This window comes from Neurospora crassa, linkage group VII (assembly GCF_000182925.2).
Source record: "Neurospora crassa OR74A linkage group VII, whole genome shotgun sequence".
Taxonomy (NCBI): Eukaryota; Fungi; Ascomycota; class Sordariomycetes; order Sordariales; family Sordariaceae; genus Neurospora; species Neurospora crassa.
The window spans coordinates 1,990,905-2,007,703 of NC_026507.1; the positions used below are offsets into that span (position 1 = coordinate 1,990,905).

The 16,799-nt window shown below is 51.5% G+C and overlaps 3 protein-coding genes across 3 annotated transcripts; 2 read left to right on the forward strand and 1 right to left on the reverse strand.

Moving 5' to 3' along the window:
* The first annotated feature begins 4,965 nt into the window (after positions 1-4,965).
* NCU06043 (GPR/FUN34 family protein) lies at positions 4,966-7,042 on the forward strand. Its single transcript, XM_954713.3, has 3 exons — positions 4,966-5,759; positions 5,825-6,247; positions 6,563-7,042. Exons 1-3 carry the CDS (start codon positions 5,368-5,370, stop codon positions 6,657-6,659), a joined length of 912 nt encoding a protein of 303 aa, XP_959806.2. The 5' UTR covers positions 4,966-5,367; the 3' UTR covers positions 6,660-7,042.
* Positions 7,043-11,329: 4,287 nt separating this feature from the next.
* On the forward strand, positions 11,330-14,005 carry NCU06042 (FAD dependent oxidoreductase). Its single transcript, XM_954712.3, has one exon. The coding sequence runs from the start codon at positions 11,833-11,835 to the stop codon at positions 13,546-13,548; it is 1,716 nt and encodes a 571-aa protein (XP_959805.1). The 5' UTR covers positions 11,330-11,832; the 3' UTR covers positions 13,549-14,005.
* Positions 14,006-14,384: 379 nt separating this feature from the next.
* Positions 14,385-16,455, reverse strand: ars-1 (aryl sulfatase-1; the record flags this gene model as incomplete). Its single annotated transcript, XM_954711.3, has 3 exons — positions 14,385-14,750; positions 14,843-16,053; positions 16,113-16,455. 3 exons carry the CDS (start codon positions 16,453-16,455, stop codon positions 14,385-14,387), a joined length of 1,920 nt encoding a protein of 639 aa, XP_959804.3.
* Positions 16,456-16,799: the final 344 nt, after the last annotated feature.

The window sequence follows — 16,799 nt, forward strand, 5'->3', positions numbered from 1 at the left end:
GGGTTGAGGTGTTGGAGTGTTGGATACCTCTAGGTGCCTAAGTAAGCTTACAGGTTCAGTACATAGCCAAATCAAGTTGGGGGTGAAGGGGGAATGGGAAAGGGGGAGAAAGGGGAAAAAGGTAGGAATCGAAGAGGGGAAGGAGGAAATGAAGAGGAAAGTCTGAATTTGAAGAGGGAAGGAAAACCCCGGGCAGTTGTGAGTTGTAGAAGAGGAATATGATGAAGAGATGCTGGGTACATGCAAGGAAAGAGGCAGAGTGAAGGTGGGTGGGTAGGTAAGAGGTGAATTTCAGGGAGAAACGGACTTGGCAGATGATGTGGAATGGGGTGTTGGCATTTCACCTGGTGACAATGCTGGTGTTCTTCTGTTGTTGTTGTTGTTGTTGTTCTTGTTCTTGTTGTTCCCTTGGTTAGTTGGTTTCTAGGTTTTTTATTTCTTAAATTTTGTGTGTTGTCAATTCTTTCTCGAGCATATGTTTTTGGCCATGTTATCTGATGTTCCTGGGTCTTAGTTTCTTCCTCTCTTTTTTTTTTTTTGTAATTCTTATTTTTCTCCTTTTTTTCTATTCGAGGAATAATATCAGTTCGTTCTTCGTATCCTGATCTTGGTCCTCTTTCCATATCTCTCTTGCCCCCCCTTCGATAAAAACTTTTCATCTTCCTTGCAACACATCCGTACTTTTCGTTTTCCAAGCAATTCCCTTCTTGGTACAAGTGACGTTGTATCAGCGACGGGGACGTGCTCCATAGCGTTAATGGCATTTCCTATGGGCATGTCACCGGCCCCCCTCGTCGACGGATCTTCAAAGGGAAAGGGTACGGGAGGTGTATAGGCAGAGGGAACGTAGAGTACTTGTGATAACGTGGTGTTCATCTCGGGGGTCTTGCTATTGGTAGATAATTGCCGTAGTGTCACTAGCATTCCCGCCAGGATGATGATTGGGATCATGAACGTAGAGCACGGAACACGCACGCTTCAACATGGTAGTCAGACCGGGCACTTGTCTGTGTGAGCCTGTCTGTCTGTTGATGTTCCTGAATATCCCAGGAGGCTGGCTGGCTAGCTGACTTTTTCCTTTGATAACCAGAAGCCCAAGGAACCAACCACTCTCCCACTCTATGTCAAGATGGCTACTTCCCCTGACGATCTTTGCCAAGGCACCCATGGATGAAGGCTACCTTTGATGACAGAGAAATCCATGGGTAATGGCAGAGAGAACTGCCGGCGTTGCTTGACCGAAACGGATGTCTGCCCCGGGGCTGTTGGTATTGGGACCTCCACTCGGAGCAACAGTCGAGACTCGCAAGAGAAATAACGCCCAGACAAATGCTAACATGTCATTGCTAGGAGGTTAGTGTAGTGTAGGTATGAGCTGCAGGCAGTGTAGCAATCTGTCGTTGTAGTGTGGTTAATTTGGCCGGCGAACGAGCCGCACATCCGCCAAGGCCTACAGAACGATGGGGGTTGTGTGGATCTCAAAGAGCAGAGAGACAGACAGGTGTGCACAAGTGCCGTGATGATCGTGGCTGTCAAAATGTGCACAAACAGTAGTGTACACGGGAAGCACTCAGCTTCCAATGATTCTTTCTGGGTTTGCGGTGTCAAAACGCCGTCAATGGCCGTGGAAGACACACAAGTGCTAGCTGGATGGAAAGCAAGAGGCTGGATGCCGATGGATGGATCGTGATGGATTACGAATGGCCACATCTGTGGTAGAGAAGGGCCGAGGCTAGTCGTTCGGCTGGGTCTTGGACCCCGTCAGCACAAATCAGCATGACCCTTTTTCCCCGTCCGTCTTATGAGAAGAAGCCATACTGTAGAACTTGGGAGATCCCAGGAGGCACACGGCACTGGCATTGGGTATCGAATTGAGAGCAGCACGGGCAGGTTGGCAGGCGTAGGACAAAGGAACTGAAGTGGAAGAAATTGAGTGTCAGACTTTTTTGAACGGGGATTGGGAAAAGCACCGATAATTGCATGACTCTGACTGAGGGCAAGCAAGCCCTCAACATCTTTCACAAAGACTGGATGAACGACGGTACAACGGTACTTGCCGAATTCCATCCACTTCCCCGCAACGCCCCTCCCTTCACCAGTCACCATTTTCAACCCGTTTTTCAACAGTCAAGCCATTCAGTTGCAGTCAGCAGCAATTGAGTGTCTCATCATGCACAGCACTAGAGACACGGAAGTCATGACTCGGTCTTTGCATTTACACTTTCCCCAGATTCCCCCGCTTGGTCGTGGAGACAAAAGAATGGAGCAACCTCAAAGGAGAAACAAAAAAAGGATAAAAAAAGGGGGGGATTCGGGGAGTACACTAATGAATAGCACTAACAGCGTTCCATGTGCCCAACGACGTAATGGTGCTAAGAAATGCTGACGGCGCAGAACAAAACAGTTGGTCAGCTTCCAGGCGGGCATGTCTGTCGCCATGCTCAGAAGGGGAAGGAACGGGGGGGAGGGGGGGGGGAGGAACGTGCGGAGAAAATCCACCACTTTTGAATCAACTTTATGGGGAAGGTGCCCTTTCCACCCCTCCTTGTTCCCGCCTTCCGTCACTTCGTTCAGTTCACAGGGTGCTGAAGCGGAAAGTTCTCCCACTCCGGCTCCGTTCCCGTCGGTCCCTTCCTTCTGGGTTCTGTGTGGCTTGACTTCCGATTGAGGTGCCTGACCCAACGTGTCTGGCCCGGTTTCGCCTGGGGGGAAATCTGTCTACCTTTGCACCATTCGGGCAAAAGAGGTGCAGACTCTCAACCATCGGGTATCCATTCCAGACCTCACTCACACTTAGCACGACATACGGACCTATCATGCCTTACCTAATGCCTTTCTTTAAGTTGCCTTCTCCAAAATGAGGACGGACTCTCTCCCCTCCCTTCGCCCTTTTCCATGGACATCCATGACTCCATGCAATGCTACAGAGCCTACCATGTAACCAACGGGTGCTTCACTGCAATGGAACTCCGGATGGCGCATCCCTTCACAGTTAGCCAGAGAACACCGGCGAGGTTAGCGACCACTTGGCTTTCTCCCGATCACCACTCCCGCAACAGTCTACTACACTACGCAGTACATACATACATAACTCCCCTTATTCCCGGCACACAGTACAGTGTGCAGTCGAGCAGGTCCGCTCTTTTCTCTCCACTTGACTGCGACTTGCTGGTCTTTCTGATACTCTCTCTGTTGCCGGGCACTTGATCCGACTCTATGCAGATCGCTTCTTGACACCATTCTAGTGTAGTATACGCAGTATACCACCATCTCGACAACTTCCATCGTGGACATCCATACGGTCAATCATCCATGGGAATATTTGGAAAAAAAACAAAAAAAATTATAGAAAAAAAAATCAGTTGCCAGTCAAGCCGATTACGCATGCCCAGCCGGCAATCGGTGCAGGAGTTGAACAGGAAAAGGCAAAGTCAAGCCACCGGCCACCCCCCCTTGGTTCTCTGCTTTTCTGGTTGTGCCCGCCGCATCTCTGCACCTCAATGTCTCCCCAACCAATCGTTGCCCATCCCCCACCTCTCTGCCGGATTGTTTTGGTGAATACGACCGGATGTCGACACTAAGACAATGCTGGCTTGGGTCCATGTCCCCTGTGCGTCGGGAAAGGAGCCTCTTGCCCTCTTCAGCAAAAGAAATTGCGGTTATATGGCAGTATGGCTAACTCGGCACAGCTCTCAACCACCAATGCCCGGCGATCTCTACCAGAATTGTAAGCCACTGGAGTCCGTGTGAGAAGGAAGAATGCGCTACTGGTCAGGAATGCTACCCTACATGCGGCCACAGAAAAAAAGTACTATCAGGAAATAAAAAAAAGGTGCTGTTCTCTAGTCATCGAAACCAACTGGAAAAAACCACCAATCACACCTATGAATCCTCGTCCTTTTGATCAGAGCACTCAATTCTTGAAGCCCGACTTGAGCAGTGCCATCAGATATCCAATTATGCCATGTGCTGAACAGCTTTTTAGCCTCGCTATCTAGGCGTCAATTCAGGTCATGTCACCTCTAACCTTGGCTACAAGGGAGATCCAATCTGAAGATGACCATGTTAGCGTGTGTTAGACTCTTTGTCCGGGGTTTTCTGGGAGCGGAACAGGGACTCCAGTTGAATACCAGTGTACGCACATAATGTGTATGGTTGTTGTCGGTTGAATTTGGGTGAGTGACCCTCCTTGTTCCAGTGCCCCCTTATTGCCGGTACTACTAGTGCATTTCTCGTCTATGGAAATATACATGACAGCAGGCATCTGCTTCGACAAAATCTACTCATCGTGAAACACCCCAACCGACACTCCCAATGCACGAAACCAGTCTACTGTTTATCACTTGGACCTGTGTGTATTGCTTCTCCCCTTCCATGTTCTTCAAATCCTAGACAGTCGGCTTTACCAAGACCTTTTAATTTGGGCGTGTAAAGGAATTACCAAGCAGACTGCAAGTGTTGTGGACCAACCTCTATACTATGTACTCCGTATCCTGGTGGAATAATCAGCTTTATCCAGTAAGGAGACGGCGTTTCCAGATCTTCTTCTCCGTCTTTCAGTGGAGCTCACAGCTTTAACACAACCACCGACGACCCACTAAGAGAGAACCTTAAGCCGAGGGAGATATCCGCTTTCTCACCGATGTCCTTGTTGGCCTGCATCCGTCTCCTCATCGTTTGGGCTGTCCCTCCGTGGGCTCGGGGTGCCCCCCGGCAGTCTGCAACCGGCGTCAGTCGTGGTGGGAGCCGTGACCCGGCTTGCTCCAGTCAGAGGCACAGCCTGACCCCAGTCGAGGTCCAGTCGAAATCCAGCAGAGGCTGGGCTCAGGGAATATCGAGGGAAAATGCATTTATCCGGTATGAGTCTTTGCCCCTTATGCCACTAACGAGCTGGCACGCCCAAGGACGGCGTCCCACTTGGTCTCCAGTCCCCCAGATGACGGTCCCTAGTCCCTGCATCACTGACATCCACTCTCCACTGACCGATGAGCCAGTTCATCCCAGGACCCAAGCAGATCCAGGCAGATCTAAGCAGCTCCAGCTAACCCCAGGCCTCTGCGGATCATCCCTGCTTGCCCATTACGGCAACGCTTCTCTAGCGGCATGTTCAACATGCCGCTCTTCTGGCCGTGGGATATGTAATCGATGATCCATTCGACCCCCCATCGTTATTCTCTATATCAACCTCTCTTCCCCAGTTCTTCCCCAGGACCCTTTTCTTTATTTCCATCTTCTCCAGGTCTCTAGGTGGCACACCTTGCAACAACAACATCGACATCTAAGGGGCACCATTAACTTGGTTTCTCACCTAGTCCGACAATACACACTTCGCCCCAACATATCATCACCTCTCAACAAGTTCGCACAATGTACGACGAAAAGCCCCAGGTTGACAACATCTCTGCGGAGCAGGCCCACGCCCAGGCCCAAGCTCAGCTCCAGGCTCAGGCCCAGGCCGCTGTCGCTGCCGCCCACCAAGAGGCCATGCTCAATGGCTGGCACAACCCAATGGCTCGCATCCATACCGGAACTGAGCCCAGGTTGCCTGCCTTCGGTGGTGAATTTCAACCCGGTCTCTATCGCCCAGTCAAGGAACGCAAGTTCGCCAACCCAGCGCCCTTGGGTCTCTGCGCTTTCGCCCTCACTACCTTCATCCTCTCCTGCGTCAACCTCAAGGCTCGTAACTTGACCGTCCCCAACGTTGTCGTTGGCTCTGCTCTCGCTTATGGCGGTCTTATCCAGCTTCTTGCCGGCATGTGGTAAGTACAATCACTGGATTCATGCCACCCTCTCCTCACGCATCATGTCTAACACGTGCCTCCAGGGAAATGGCTGTTGGCAACACTTTCGGTGCTACTGCTCTCTCTTCTTACGGTGGCTTTTGGATCTCCTATGCCATTCTTCTCACCCCGGCCTGGAACATCCTTGGCGCCGACGGTCCCTATGCTACCCCAGAAGCCAAGGCGATTGATCCCGAGATGGCCGCGTCTGCTGTCGGCGTCTTCCTTACCGGCTGGTTCATCTTCACCACAATCCTTCTTCTATGCACCTTGCGCTCCACCATCATGTTCTTTATGCTTTTCTTCACTCTGGATATTGCCTTCCTCATGCTGGCTTGCGGCGAGTACGCCAACGACAACGGAAACGCCCTTGCCGCCGGGAGGCTCACCAAGGCTGGCGGTGTCTTCGGTATGCTTGCCGCCTTCTTCGCTTGGTACAACGCGTTTGCTGGTATTGCGGACAGCAGGTTAGTACCCCGACAATGATTCCTTTTTTTTTTTTTTTTTTTTTTTTTGGCCTCTTGATTTCTTTTTCTTTCAGTCACATATCTACCTCCCCTTCCGACAAGGATAAATGAAAGAAAGAAAAGTACAGTGTCATTATCCTGGCCTTGGCATTGGGCTTTCCCCGAAACCATGCCATGACACTACTGGTTCCTTTCGGGGTTCCTCGTTTCAAGCTCATCTGCCAAGCACGCGTCATTACTATCATCCTTGACCCAATTGCAGAGCCTCATATAACTTCAAATGATCATGCGCTAACGGTTCTTTTTCTTTTACAGCAACTCCTTCTTCCTCCTCCCTGTCTTCCACTTCCCCTGGTCTGAGAAGGGCCGTGAGACCAGGATGGCTGCCAAGTCTGACCGTGACCAGGCGTAAGTCGGCCCCAGGCCGTTCTTTCCCTGATATGTTTTACGTTATGAATTTTGCTTAAGCGGGTCGCAATGGGTATTTGTTATTTTGTGAGCGAGGTAGTTCACGACTTTGGATATCCACAGAGGTTTGGGTCATGTGCATCTCATGTTCATGTTTTCTTTTTGTTTAATGATACCGGATCAAGGGTTGGATCCATGACGATACCAAATGCTTACACACATCATTAATATCACACTTTCTTTCCATGTATGGAGTCCCAAGCATGTCTTCCCTCGCCAATGTAGCGACCGAGCGCAAATGATGTCGGACTCTGTGAGTCAGTCACTGACCCAGCAAAGCTAACCATATGTATCACTTCAATATTCAATCTTGGTTCCTCTACCCCGTCCTCATCGCTCCCTCGATTTATTGTGGTGGTGGTGGTGGTGGCTACCCCAGAATTCTGCCATCAAGCGATGTGCAGTGAAATCATGGCTGACGTTTTCAGATGACGTCCCTCCCCTGCCATTTCGCCTCTGACCCCGGGTACTGAATGGCTTTCCAGCGCTTTGCTTAAACCCAAAGCTTACTCCACCTTGTCTCGGCTCTTTCTTTCCTGAAAGGGGCAATGCTACGCTTTTCTTTTTTGGTTCAATTTGCCTTGGTTCTGGGCCTCCAAAGAGCCATCTCCACTGTCCTCCACAAGGTCATCCACTCCAAGATCTACCATTATGGAGTCGCTTACTGGGATAACGAGTCTCATGAAATCGAGGTTGAAGAATGGTGATTGGTTCAGGTGGGCGAGAAAGAGGAGAACATGCAGCCAGAGGAGATGAAAGAAATAGACTTTGGCGCGGGTACCAACGGTTTTGTCGCATTGCAGGCAGGCACTTGCTGATTTTTCCTTTGGTTCTTTCAGGTGTTACTTCTTGCCGAAATCGCAACCCCCGACCCTCCGTCATCCTGCCCGACCGGCCATTGAGCGCTTGTCAAACATGTCCCCGTGGGCCAAGGGCGGTTTCCGTCCGCTTCACTTCCGAGTTCGGCTCCGTCCCTGTCGGCATCCCCGCTGTCATCTCCCCGACCCCCGTCCCCCGTCGCAAGCTTCCCGGCGCAAAGGTTAAGCTTGTTTTTACGAGATCAAGATGGCCCTCATGTAATCAAACCATATCCCCGGCCATCGTGTCACGTACGTGGTGGGAACTCGGCCCGGAGATAATTTCTTGCACCGGTTGCGCACGTGTGATTAGGGGAATTGGGACCCCCAAGCGGCGGCGGCGGCGGCAGAACTTTCCAGATGCTGTTGATGTTAGTGTCGACGCCAACACCAATATGTCCTCGACATCTACACTAAAGTCAATGCGGCACGTTTGTAGCCGGTTATGTACTCCCTTCTCAAAGGACCATTGCCCGGGCCCCCGGCATCAGCACCGACAACAGCAATTGTCAATCCATCCAAAGGTTCAATCGCAACCCGTCCGGCGGGCCCTCCCTGCCTTTTGTTTGGCGCTCAGCCATGTCGGGCAACGGAGGTTCTGTGGCCCGTCTTGTCCTCTAATATCCACAGCCCACATCGGAATCATCCATATTTTGCATATGCTGCAAACTTAACGCCACGCGCCTCCTTTTTCGACTTGGTCCATACAGAATAGAGGATGTCAACAAGTGGACCCTCAATAACTGCCGGCTTTTGGGACTCCCCCGACTGGAGTTGGTGCAGGGAGTTTGCTGCCCGCACTTGTGGGGTCACTTTTTCTCTTCTTTTTTCCCTTTACCTTGATGGACACGGGAGTGGGAATCGGTTGGAATTGCCAAGGACTGGCGACGGAGGTGGGGATGGGGGTGGGGATGGGGATTACAAAGGAATGATGGACGGACCGGGATGATGGTGGTTGTGAGCCAGCAGATGCAAGTAAATCTCGGCCAATCTCGACAAAGCTCGACAATCTGCGAAATCTGGATGTGTGTTATAGGCTCTTCTGGCCGGCCGGTAGCTGCGTGGGAAAGTGGAAGTCGGCAAGTTCATCTGGGGAAATTGGAACACAGTTTCAGATTTTTTTTCAAGGGGATGGACCCGTTCGTCGCCATTGAAGATCCTCTTTTCCCCTCCTGGAACACAGGCTCGCTTGCAACCGGTTTTTGGGTCCAATCTACTTTGATTTAATAGCATGTTATCGAGTCTCAATGTGGATGTTTTCTTTTGGGTACGTGGGTGGGCATGGGGGGCGAAACTCTGAGAGTGCGGTTTGTCAGAGAGACCAAGTGGTTGTGATACTAGTGTAAAAGGGATTATGAAGGAAGAACACGGTATCCGCTCTAAAAGAACTTTTTCCTGGATTTCCCGTTGATAAATAGCCAAGTGAATAAAAAATGCAGTCATTTCAGAGGCACGAGATTGTCTCATATATTCCCAGACGTCACGCGACACCCCTCCACAAAGTCAAAAGTCGATAACAATAGTTGACTTTTTGCGCTCCAAGCTCACGAGAGAGTTCACAGGAGACCGAATAAAACATCACACTAGGTGAATGATAGCAAAAAACTCTCGACAAATTTCCCCTCTCCTTATATTATTCCGTCCACTCGTCCGGATAGGCGTTGGTCACAATGAATCAGGTAAACCTTCTGTATCATGATGGAAATCTCACACATCCATTGCGCCCAAGCCCTATACTAGGACCAGAACACTATACGTGGCCGTTTATTGATTCCAGCCCATACTCCCTTGTCTTGTGGCGCGTCGAGGTTATTCGCTGGCTGCCAGGCCGGTCCAGACTCGTCGCTCGTGGGCAGCATAATGCCAAGAGCTATACCAAATCACCGACATGGTATGCGAGCAAAAGACCTCAGGTTTGTAACTGCCGTTGCCCCTCTGATGGAGGACATTGTACCTGGATTCCCCTGATTCACTTGATGGCTGGCGACAGTACACTAGTGTACTCTGAGGGGGAGGGGAATGCTTGTTGCCAAGGAGTTCTTGGCTCATTCATGGTCGGATGAGACAAATTGACTGACCGACCGACCGTCCTGTTCAATTGTGCGCTATAGTGTACAATCAATGAGAGAGTTGTTGCGTTAACGAGAATTGAGAAATAGGTAGGTAGTGCTCAGTTCTCTTACGGAGTGTGAAATCCAAGTGTGATACTCGTGATGACGTAAAACCATCAACAACGTTTTGCTTACAAGACGGTGACGAAGGTGGTCCCGAGAAAAACAAACGTGGAAGCTTAAATCCCCCTTGAGCCTCCCTTTGAACCGGGGAAGTGGAAATCTCACACGTGGATTTCGGTTCCACTGGCCAGCAATGCGACCTTTGCAAAAAGAAAAGAATAAAAAAAAGAAAAGAAAAACCAAAAAAAAGGAAAGAAAAAAAGGAAAAATGAAAATCTAGTGTAAGAGAGTGATGATCTCGCATATCCAACCGACCCTGTTTGGAGCCGATCAGCCAGCCAAACTTACCAATGAACCGGGGAAATTTCAAGATTAGATCGATCAACACTGCATCACTTTGGTTTCTCTGGTAATTCAAGTGTAACTGTGCAGGTGACCATCACCCTTTAGTGTACATATCCCACCTAGTCCGTCTTGACCCCAAGCACCGTCTATCATGTCATCCGTTCCCCCGGGTTGGGGAAGAGCCAAGAAGATGGAGTGTTGTAGTAACCCCGCGTTTTCTGTTCTCATTTTGTGATGATCAATGGAGAGAGTTCTCCACGAATGGTGCTGCAGCGCTGCGTTGTTACTGTATAGCCTGTGTTGATCATTTAATGCCATGTTCGGGCGAGGTTTTCCCGCCCCCCCCCCCCGGGAGTTTCGTGACGAATCAGGAAGGCCATCAAAGCAGTCAAGCAGCAGCATCGGAGACCGCTCCGTCATTGCAGTTCTTGGTGTATGGGGTAACGGGGTGGTTGGGCTTCCGGACCGGAGGAGGAGGAGGAGGAGGAGGAGGGAAACGGGGACGGGATACACGTGCTGTCCGGTCAGGTCCACATTAGCGGCTCGGCGGCTGATACGAGGATGTTGGCAGCACCAAGGAGAGAAGAGGAGAGCTGTCCAGCGTTGTCGTTGTTTTTAGTCAACAGCTGGAAATAAGAGCATTACGGAGCAGCGCACATGGAAGGTGATTAAACAGTGAGTGGGTTTGTCATTCAAGGTGGACCCCAGCCAAACGTCACTGGATCTGATACCGGGGACATGCAATTATCGCTGCACTATGTAGTCTATCATTCCGTTATAGCTTTTGGAAGTGGCCCCGGTAGATGCATGCCAAGACTATGAGCCAAAAGGCAGATATCCGGGTGAGCCAGGCGATGACAAGACAGACAAATGGAGTAACCATTCGTCAGTGGTAAAACTAAGGTGAGCATGGTCCATCAACACAAAGTCCTTTCCTTCCCCATACTTTGCCGATTCCACCTGCTGACAATTCAACCTCCGCACTTTCATCTTTACTTTCTCAGTGGAGCCTTTTCCATTTTCAAGACCGTCGGGGACATGGCTTCAAGCTGGAACAGAGACAAAAAAGAAGATTGCAAAGGGGACAAAATCCATGTTTGCACTCGGTAACTTGTGTGCCTTCAAATCACCAGCTGGTTTTAGTCAGCTGGTGGCCCGCCCGGCAACGGTTCTCGGCTCTGTCTTACCGAGGGGGCGCACGGCACTACACTACACAACAGTACCTCAACACCTACCTAACTTTTTAACACCTTCTTCCATGTTATGTACCACTCATGATGCCTCTGAGCCTTTGCAACTGTCTGCCGGCTGAAGTGAAGATGAACCGTTGCAACAGCGATCGATGCGATTTACGTCTCCTCTTTCCCCGGCTGTACATTGGTTGGTTGCACTTCAATTGATTGAACGGGCAGGCGCCAGTGACGGTTCGGCCTCGACCATCCGACGTCGACGCAGACATCGGATGATGGATGGGCTCTACCGCCTTCGAGATCACACCTGCGAACACCAAGCCGGTGCTATGCCAGCACCTTCGTCCCAAGGAGGTGGTTCGGTTCTCATCCGATTGCTTCCCCTTCAGCTTCCATCCCGTTGCCTGACATCTGATGATATCTGACCGCAGGGCAACATCGTCCGCCCCCCTTCGCCATTCGTTCCATCAATAAAATAACATGGCCGTCGTGATTAGTGTCTTCTCTAGCTACAGAGCTGAAATTGTACATCAATCAACCGTGATACTGCCATGAACAGGCGACAGATTCGCTTGATTTTCTATCTTGCAGTCCTGAGTCCCATTGCCGCAGTCGTCTATCACCACCTTTTGCCATCAATACCCGACTCATTTATAACAGACCTTGTCAACAGACTGTTCCCGTCTGAAACATCCGCCATGACATCACAGGCCTCGCGTCCCGGTGTCATCATAGTCGGCGGCGGCCTTGCCGGGCTTTCTGCCGCTTACTCCGCCCTGTGCGCCGGCGCCCCTTCAGTTCGCCTGCTGGAACGTGCCCCGAAGCCAGGAGGCAACAGCATCAAGGCCTCCTCGGGCATTAACGGGGCGCCCACCCGCTTCCAACAGGCTGCTTGGCCTAATCTAGGCCCTGATGAGACCTTCTGGGACGACACCGTCCGCTCTGCCGGCGCTCGCCTCTCCTCGCAAACCACAAGTCAGCCTGCGGCCAGGGCCCAGCGCGAGTCCCTCATCTCGGTCCTCACCCAGCGATCCGCTGATGCCATCAACTTCCTCGCCGATCTCGGCGTGGATCTCACCGTGGTGGCACAGCTCGGAGGCCATAGTCATCCACGAACACATCGTGGCGCTGGCAAGACGCCTCCAGGCGCCGCCATCATCACCACCCTTGTCGCAAAGCTGAAGGAGGCGGGAGGAGACCGGTTCGAGCTGATGACCGATTGCGAGGTCACCAGGCTGCTCACCGACCCCATTAATGCTGCTGTCTCTAGCAACGGCAACGGCGGCTCTTCAGTCGACCACCAATCCGTAACCGTTACTGGAGTTGAGTACAGATCGACCAATGACAGCGGCAATGGCGGCAGCGGTGATGACGGTACTTCTCTTCACCAACTTACCGGCCCCGTGATCTTCGCCACCGGCGGTTTCGGCGGTGACACGCACGGCCTGCTGGCCCGCTACCGCCCAGATCTGGACGGCATGCCCTCCACCAACGATCCGCGACCGGGCACCCACGATCTGCTTGCCGCCGTTGGTGCCAAGCTGGTCGATATGGACAGCGTGCAGATTCACCCGACCGGCTTCGTCGATCCGGCCAATCCATTGGCGCCCGTCAAATTCCTTGCCGCCGAGTTACTGAGAGGTGAAGGTGGCATACTGCTGCACAACAGTAAGAGGTTCGTCAACGAGCTGGAAACAAGGGAGCATGTGAGCAACACCATCATGGCTCTGCCGGGCGACGGAGTCGAAGGCGCCTCTTTACGCCAATGGGACATTCAACTCCTGCTCGACCCAGGCGCGGCCGAGGCTGCTGCGGGCCACATGGGGTTCTATCTGTGGAAGGGCCTGATGAAGAAACTAAAGGTTTCCGAACTAGATGCAACCACCAAGGAGACGCTGGAGGAGTATGCAAGCATTGTGAGGAGAGAAAAGGAAGATCCGTTCCGTCGCAAGGCATTCGGGCACTGGAAACTTGGTGTAAACAGTGACGGTATTGTCGATGAAAACGCAGAGGTGTGCGTGGGCCGCGTTACGCCCATTGTGCATTTCACCATGGGTGGTGCCGTGTTCAATGAGCATGCCCAGGTGCTTTCGTCCGAGCTGGGGGAGGAGCAGAAGCCTATCCAGGGACTGTGGGCCGCTGGCGAGATTACTGGCGGCATTCATGGCGATAATCGCCTTGGCGGTTCGTCGTTGCTGGAGTGTGTGGTCTTTGGAAGAATCGCGGGGGCCGAGGCGGCTGACATTGCGAAGAGGGCTTACATCTAAGGCCTGATGGTATGTACTGATGTTTGGAAGTGGCCTACGGATGACGGCCAAACAGACGCTTTGAAGGGCGAAGTCAATGCCCTGCAGGATTAGACTAGTGTCTCCCTGCTGGGAGAATGATAGCAGTTTACAGGGGAGCTGTGATATGACCTTTCAGGATTTGGCGTTGGCGTTACGGTCACCGGAGTTTGGCATGTTTTCGGGCTACAAAGTGTCGTTGCAAAACGACCCTACTCTATAGATTATCCACATGGGCTTCTTGACCAAGGTATGCGCATCAGTTCAGCATAGGATGTCCACCCCTGGCTCGAGGAATATCGAGGCCGAGAGCAGTTGCGCTTTTAGAATTGAACAGCAAGGAGCAATCGCAATGACGTGAGGTTGTGTATAATTATTCCTTGGTTCCGAACTACTTTTCAACGACTTAAATTGCTCAGCCCACGTGACTCAGTGGTAGAGCACACCCCTCCTAGTAAGGATGGCATGATTCCGGCTGTGGGCGAGTCAAGTGCCTTTTCTTTTTTTTTATCCCTTTTTTCTTTTTTTTCCCCTATTGGTGGTCTCCTTTTCACCTCTTTCTGGTTTCTCCCATCTCATGTCTTGCTTCCTTTTTCGCATCATATCATGTCTATGGTTTCAAGAAGAGATATGGTTGGATGACAGACAGCTGTTACGATCGTAGTGTATAACCAACTAGGCACTTTTGCGTTTTCCAACAATGTTAAACAAACTCTGTTGAAGCATTGGTGTTGATAACCACTGTACTATACCAGCAAGGAAAGCCATATATATTGGAAAGTAAATATAGTTTCCCTACCCAGGAAACTCACCGGTTCTCAAACCCACTGATCCCATCGATGTCCATCCCGGTATACTAACCCGTCCGTTTCAAACTGCGGACCTTCGGCCTCAACGATGTATCCCCTCTCGCACCGGTCAAACTCTACCCTTTTCTGCTCTTTTTCGTAAAAGGAATCGAACCTACTCGAAAGAGCATCATGTAAGTTCTGCACATTCCCAGCCGGGTGTAGAGCCTCCCATGGTCGGATACACGTCTTTCCTTTACACGACTTGAGGACAAAGAGGAGCGAATCAAGTCGGGCAACGACTTTCTGGACTGGTACCCCAAGAAGAGTCGCCGGCGTTTTCCCAGTGACAAGCGACGAAGAGTCAAGAATGTTATTGAGCTGGTAACGATCGGTCTGTTTCATTTCATGTGTCTGTCAGCATCGTGGATACGAGGTATTTGATGTCAGAACGGGCCGGAAGAAGGCCCAGAACAAAAGAAACTCACCTGAAGATCGTACAGCTCATGTTCACCACTACACCAGACAGAGTAGTACATATTATACCTTTCGCCCAAGATTTTTACGGCCTTGTACGTATTGTTCGTCCAGTACCTCGTCGCGTCCTTTTCAAAAACTCGGCCCTCCGAGACCGCAAACCCCCAATACTCAACCGTGACATGCTCATGTCTTTTTCCCTTCGCCTTCGCTTGAGCCAGGTCCTCGGCGGTAAGCGGGATCGCCTCTCCATCCAGCCCATATTCTTCTTCTTCTTCTTCTTCTTTGCTTTCCTTGTCACCCAAAGCCCCAGCCAACTTCAGAACCGTAGGCGCCAGATCCACATGACTCGTCACCACCTCCGCTACCTCCCCCTTCTTCACGCCCGGTCCCCTCACAATCAACGGGACATTAATGTCCTCTTCGAACCCGCACTCCTTCCCCGGCTGGAGCCGGTGCTGACCAATATGGTATCCGTTATCAGCCGTGTAAAAGACGTACGTGTTCTCCAACAACCCATGGCGCTCCAGCCGCGCCACGACGCCTGCGACCAGCTCGTCGACCGATTGCAGCGCGCGCAGCCGCTGCCGGTAAAAGTGATCGTTGAAGGCTACGTTCTCGGCGCTCTGGTGCGGCAAGCGAGCAATCCAAGACACGCCCGAGGCGCGCGAAGAGGGGTTGAAGTGGGGAGTGCGCGGGACGATGACATCTGGGAAAAGGTGGGCGTGTCGGGCGGCGGGAATGGGAGGCGTGAAGGAGACGGATTTTTCAATGTCGTCGTGTTCGTTGGTTGGACGGCGGTGGAGGGTAGCTGAGTCTGAGGAGGAGGAGGAAGAGGAAGAGGAAGGGAAGCGCGGCTCGACGTTGCTGTGAGGGGCGATGGGGGCAATGCCGAGGAAGAAGGGCCGGTTGTGGACGTTTTTGGCGGCCTCGTCGAGAAATCCGTAGGCCTTCTCGGCGAGGACGTCGACTGAGTATTGGCCTTCGTAACTAATCGGGGGATCACGGTTGCGTTGGAAGGTGGCGTTGAGGTACGAGTAAGTGTAAGGGTCCAAAAGAAAGTCGGAGCCGTTCCAACCGGCTATGTAAGGGGCATCGTAGTTATCAACGGTGTGGGCGTTGAAAAGCTTGCCGGTGTAGTAGGTATCGTAGCCAGCTTTTTGGAGCCAGACTGGCAGATAGGCTTCGTTGAAGCCTTGACTGATGAACTTGGGGTATCCACCTAGTTTTGCGTGTTAGCTACGCCTGAAAGTGACTGCAGAAACTCAAGAAGCACCTTACCATATGGCGGTGATACGTCCGTGACGTTGGTGTTGTGGGCTTGTTTTCCGGTCCACAGAGAAACTCGGGCAGGGCAGCAGATGGCCGTTGTACAGTAGTGACGTTTGTATGTAGTACCTTCATCGGCCAAGTATTTTTTGAGCAGGGGAAGATAGTCGAGCGACTGTAAATGCAAGTCTTGGTCGTCGGTAAGAATGAAGACGATATTTGGGCTCTTCTTTTCCCCTTCCGTTGTCGTCCCCTTTGGTTTATGTTCGAAGCCTAGAGATTTTTGTCCGCTGTCTACGGCAAAAGCGGTTGATAGTGGTACGCCTGCTGCGAGAGTTACCACCGAAAAGCGCATTCTGAATGGGTTTTGTGACAAAGTGCTCTGATGTTGAAAAACAGTAAGACTGAAGGGATTCCCAGGGGTAGTAAACAATGATCATGAGGTTTCGAATAAATACGCCCTGGGCACTGCAAAAGGTCGGGATCCTAGCAACATCTATGACCCATATCATTGTTGGGATAACTCCGGCAAATTATGTTTTCATCGTCATATAATCGAGTCAGTGTGACTTCGGATTGGGGCTGTGATTGCTAAGCGTTGCTCCTTTGCATCGCGATGTTTCCGCGTTGGTGGGCTTGGAGGTTGGCGTAAAGTCATCGATGGCGTGCTAGTTTGGCGCAGTTGCACCATGCGAGCGT

What these genes read in the sequence shown, in the direction of transcription:
- NCU06043 (XM_954713.3), top strand. Translation starts at nt 5,368, where the DNA reads ATGTACGACGAAAAGCCCCAGGTTGACAACATCTCTGCGGAGCAGGCC. An exon ending in CAGCTTCTTGCCGGCATGTG is followed by an intron (nt 5,760 to 5,824) that starts GTAAGTACAATC and finishes ACGTGCCTCCAG; the next exon opens with GGAAATGGCTGTTGGCAACA. An exon ending in GCTGGTATTGCGGACAGCAG is followed by an intron (nt 6,248 to 6,562) that starts GTTAGTACCCCG and finishes TTTCTTTTACAG; the next exon opens with CAACTCCTTCTTCCTCCTCC.
- NCU06042 (XM_954712.3), top strand. Translation starts at nt 11,833, where the DNA reads ATGAACAGGCGACAGATTCGCTTGATTTTCTATCTTGCAGTCCTGAGT.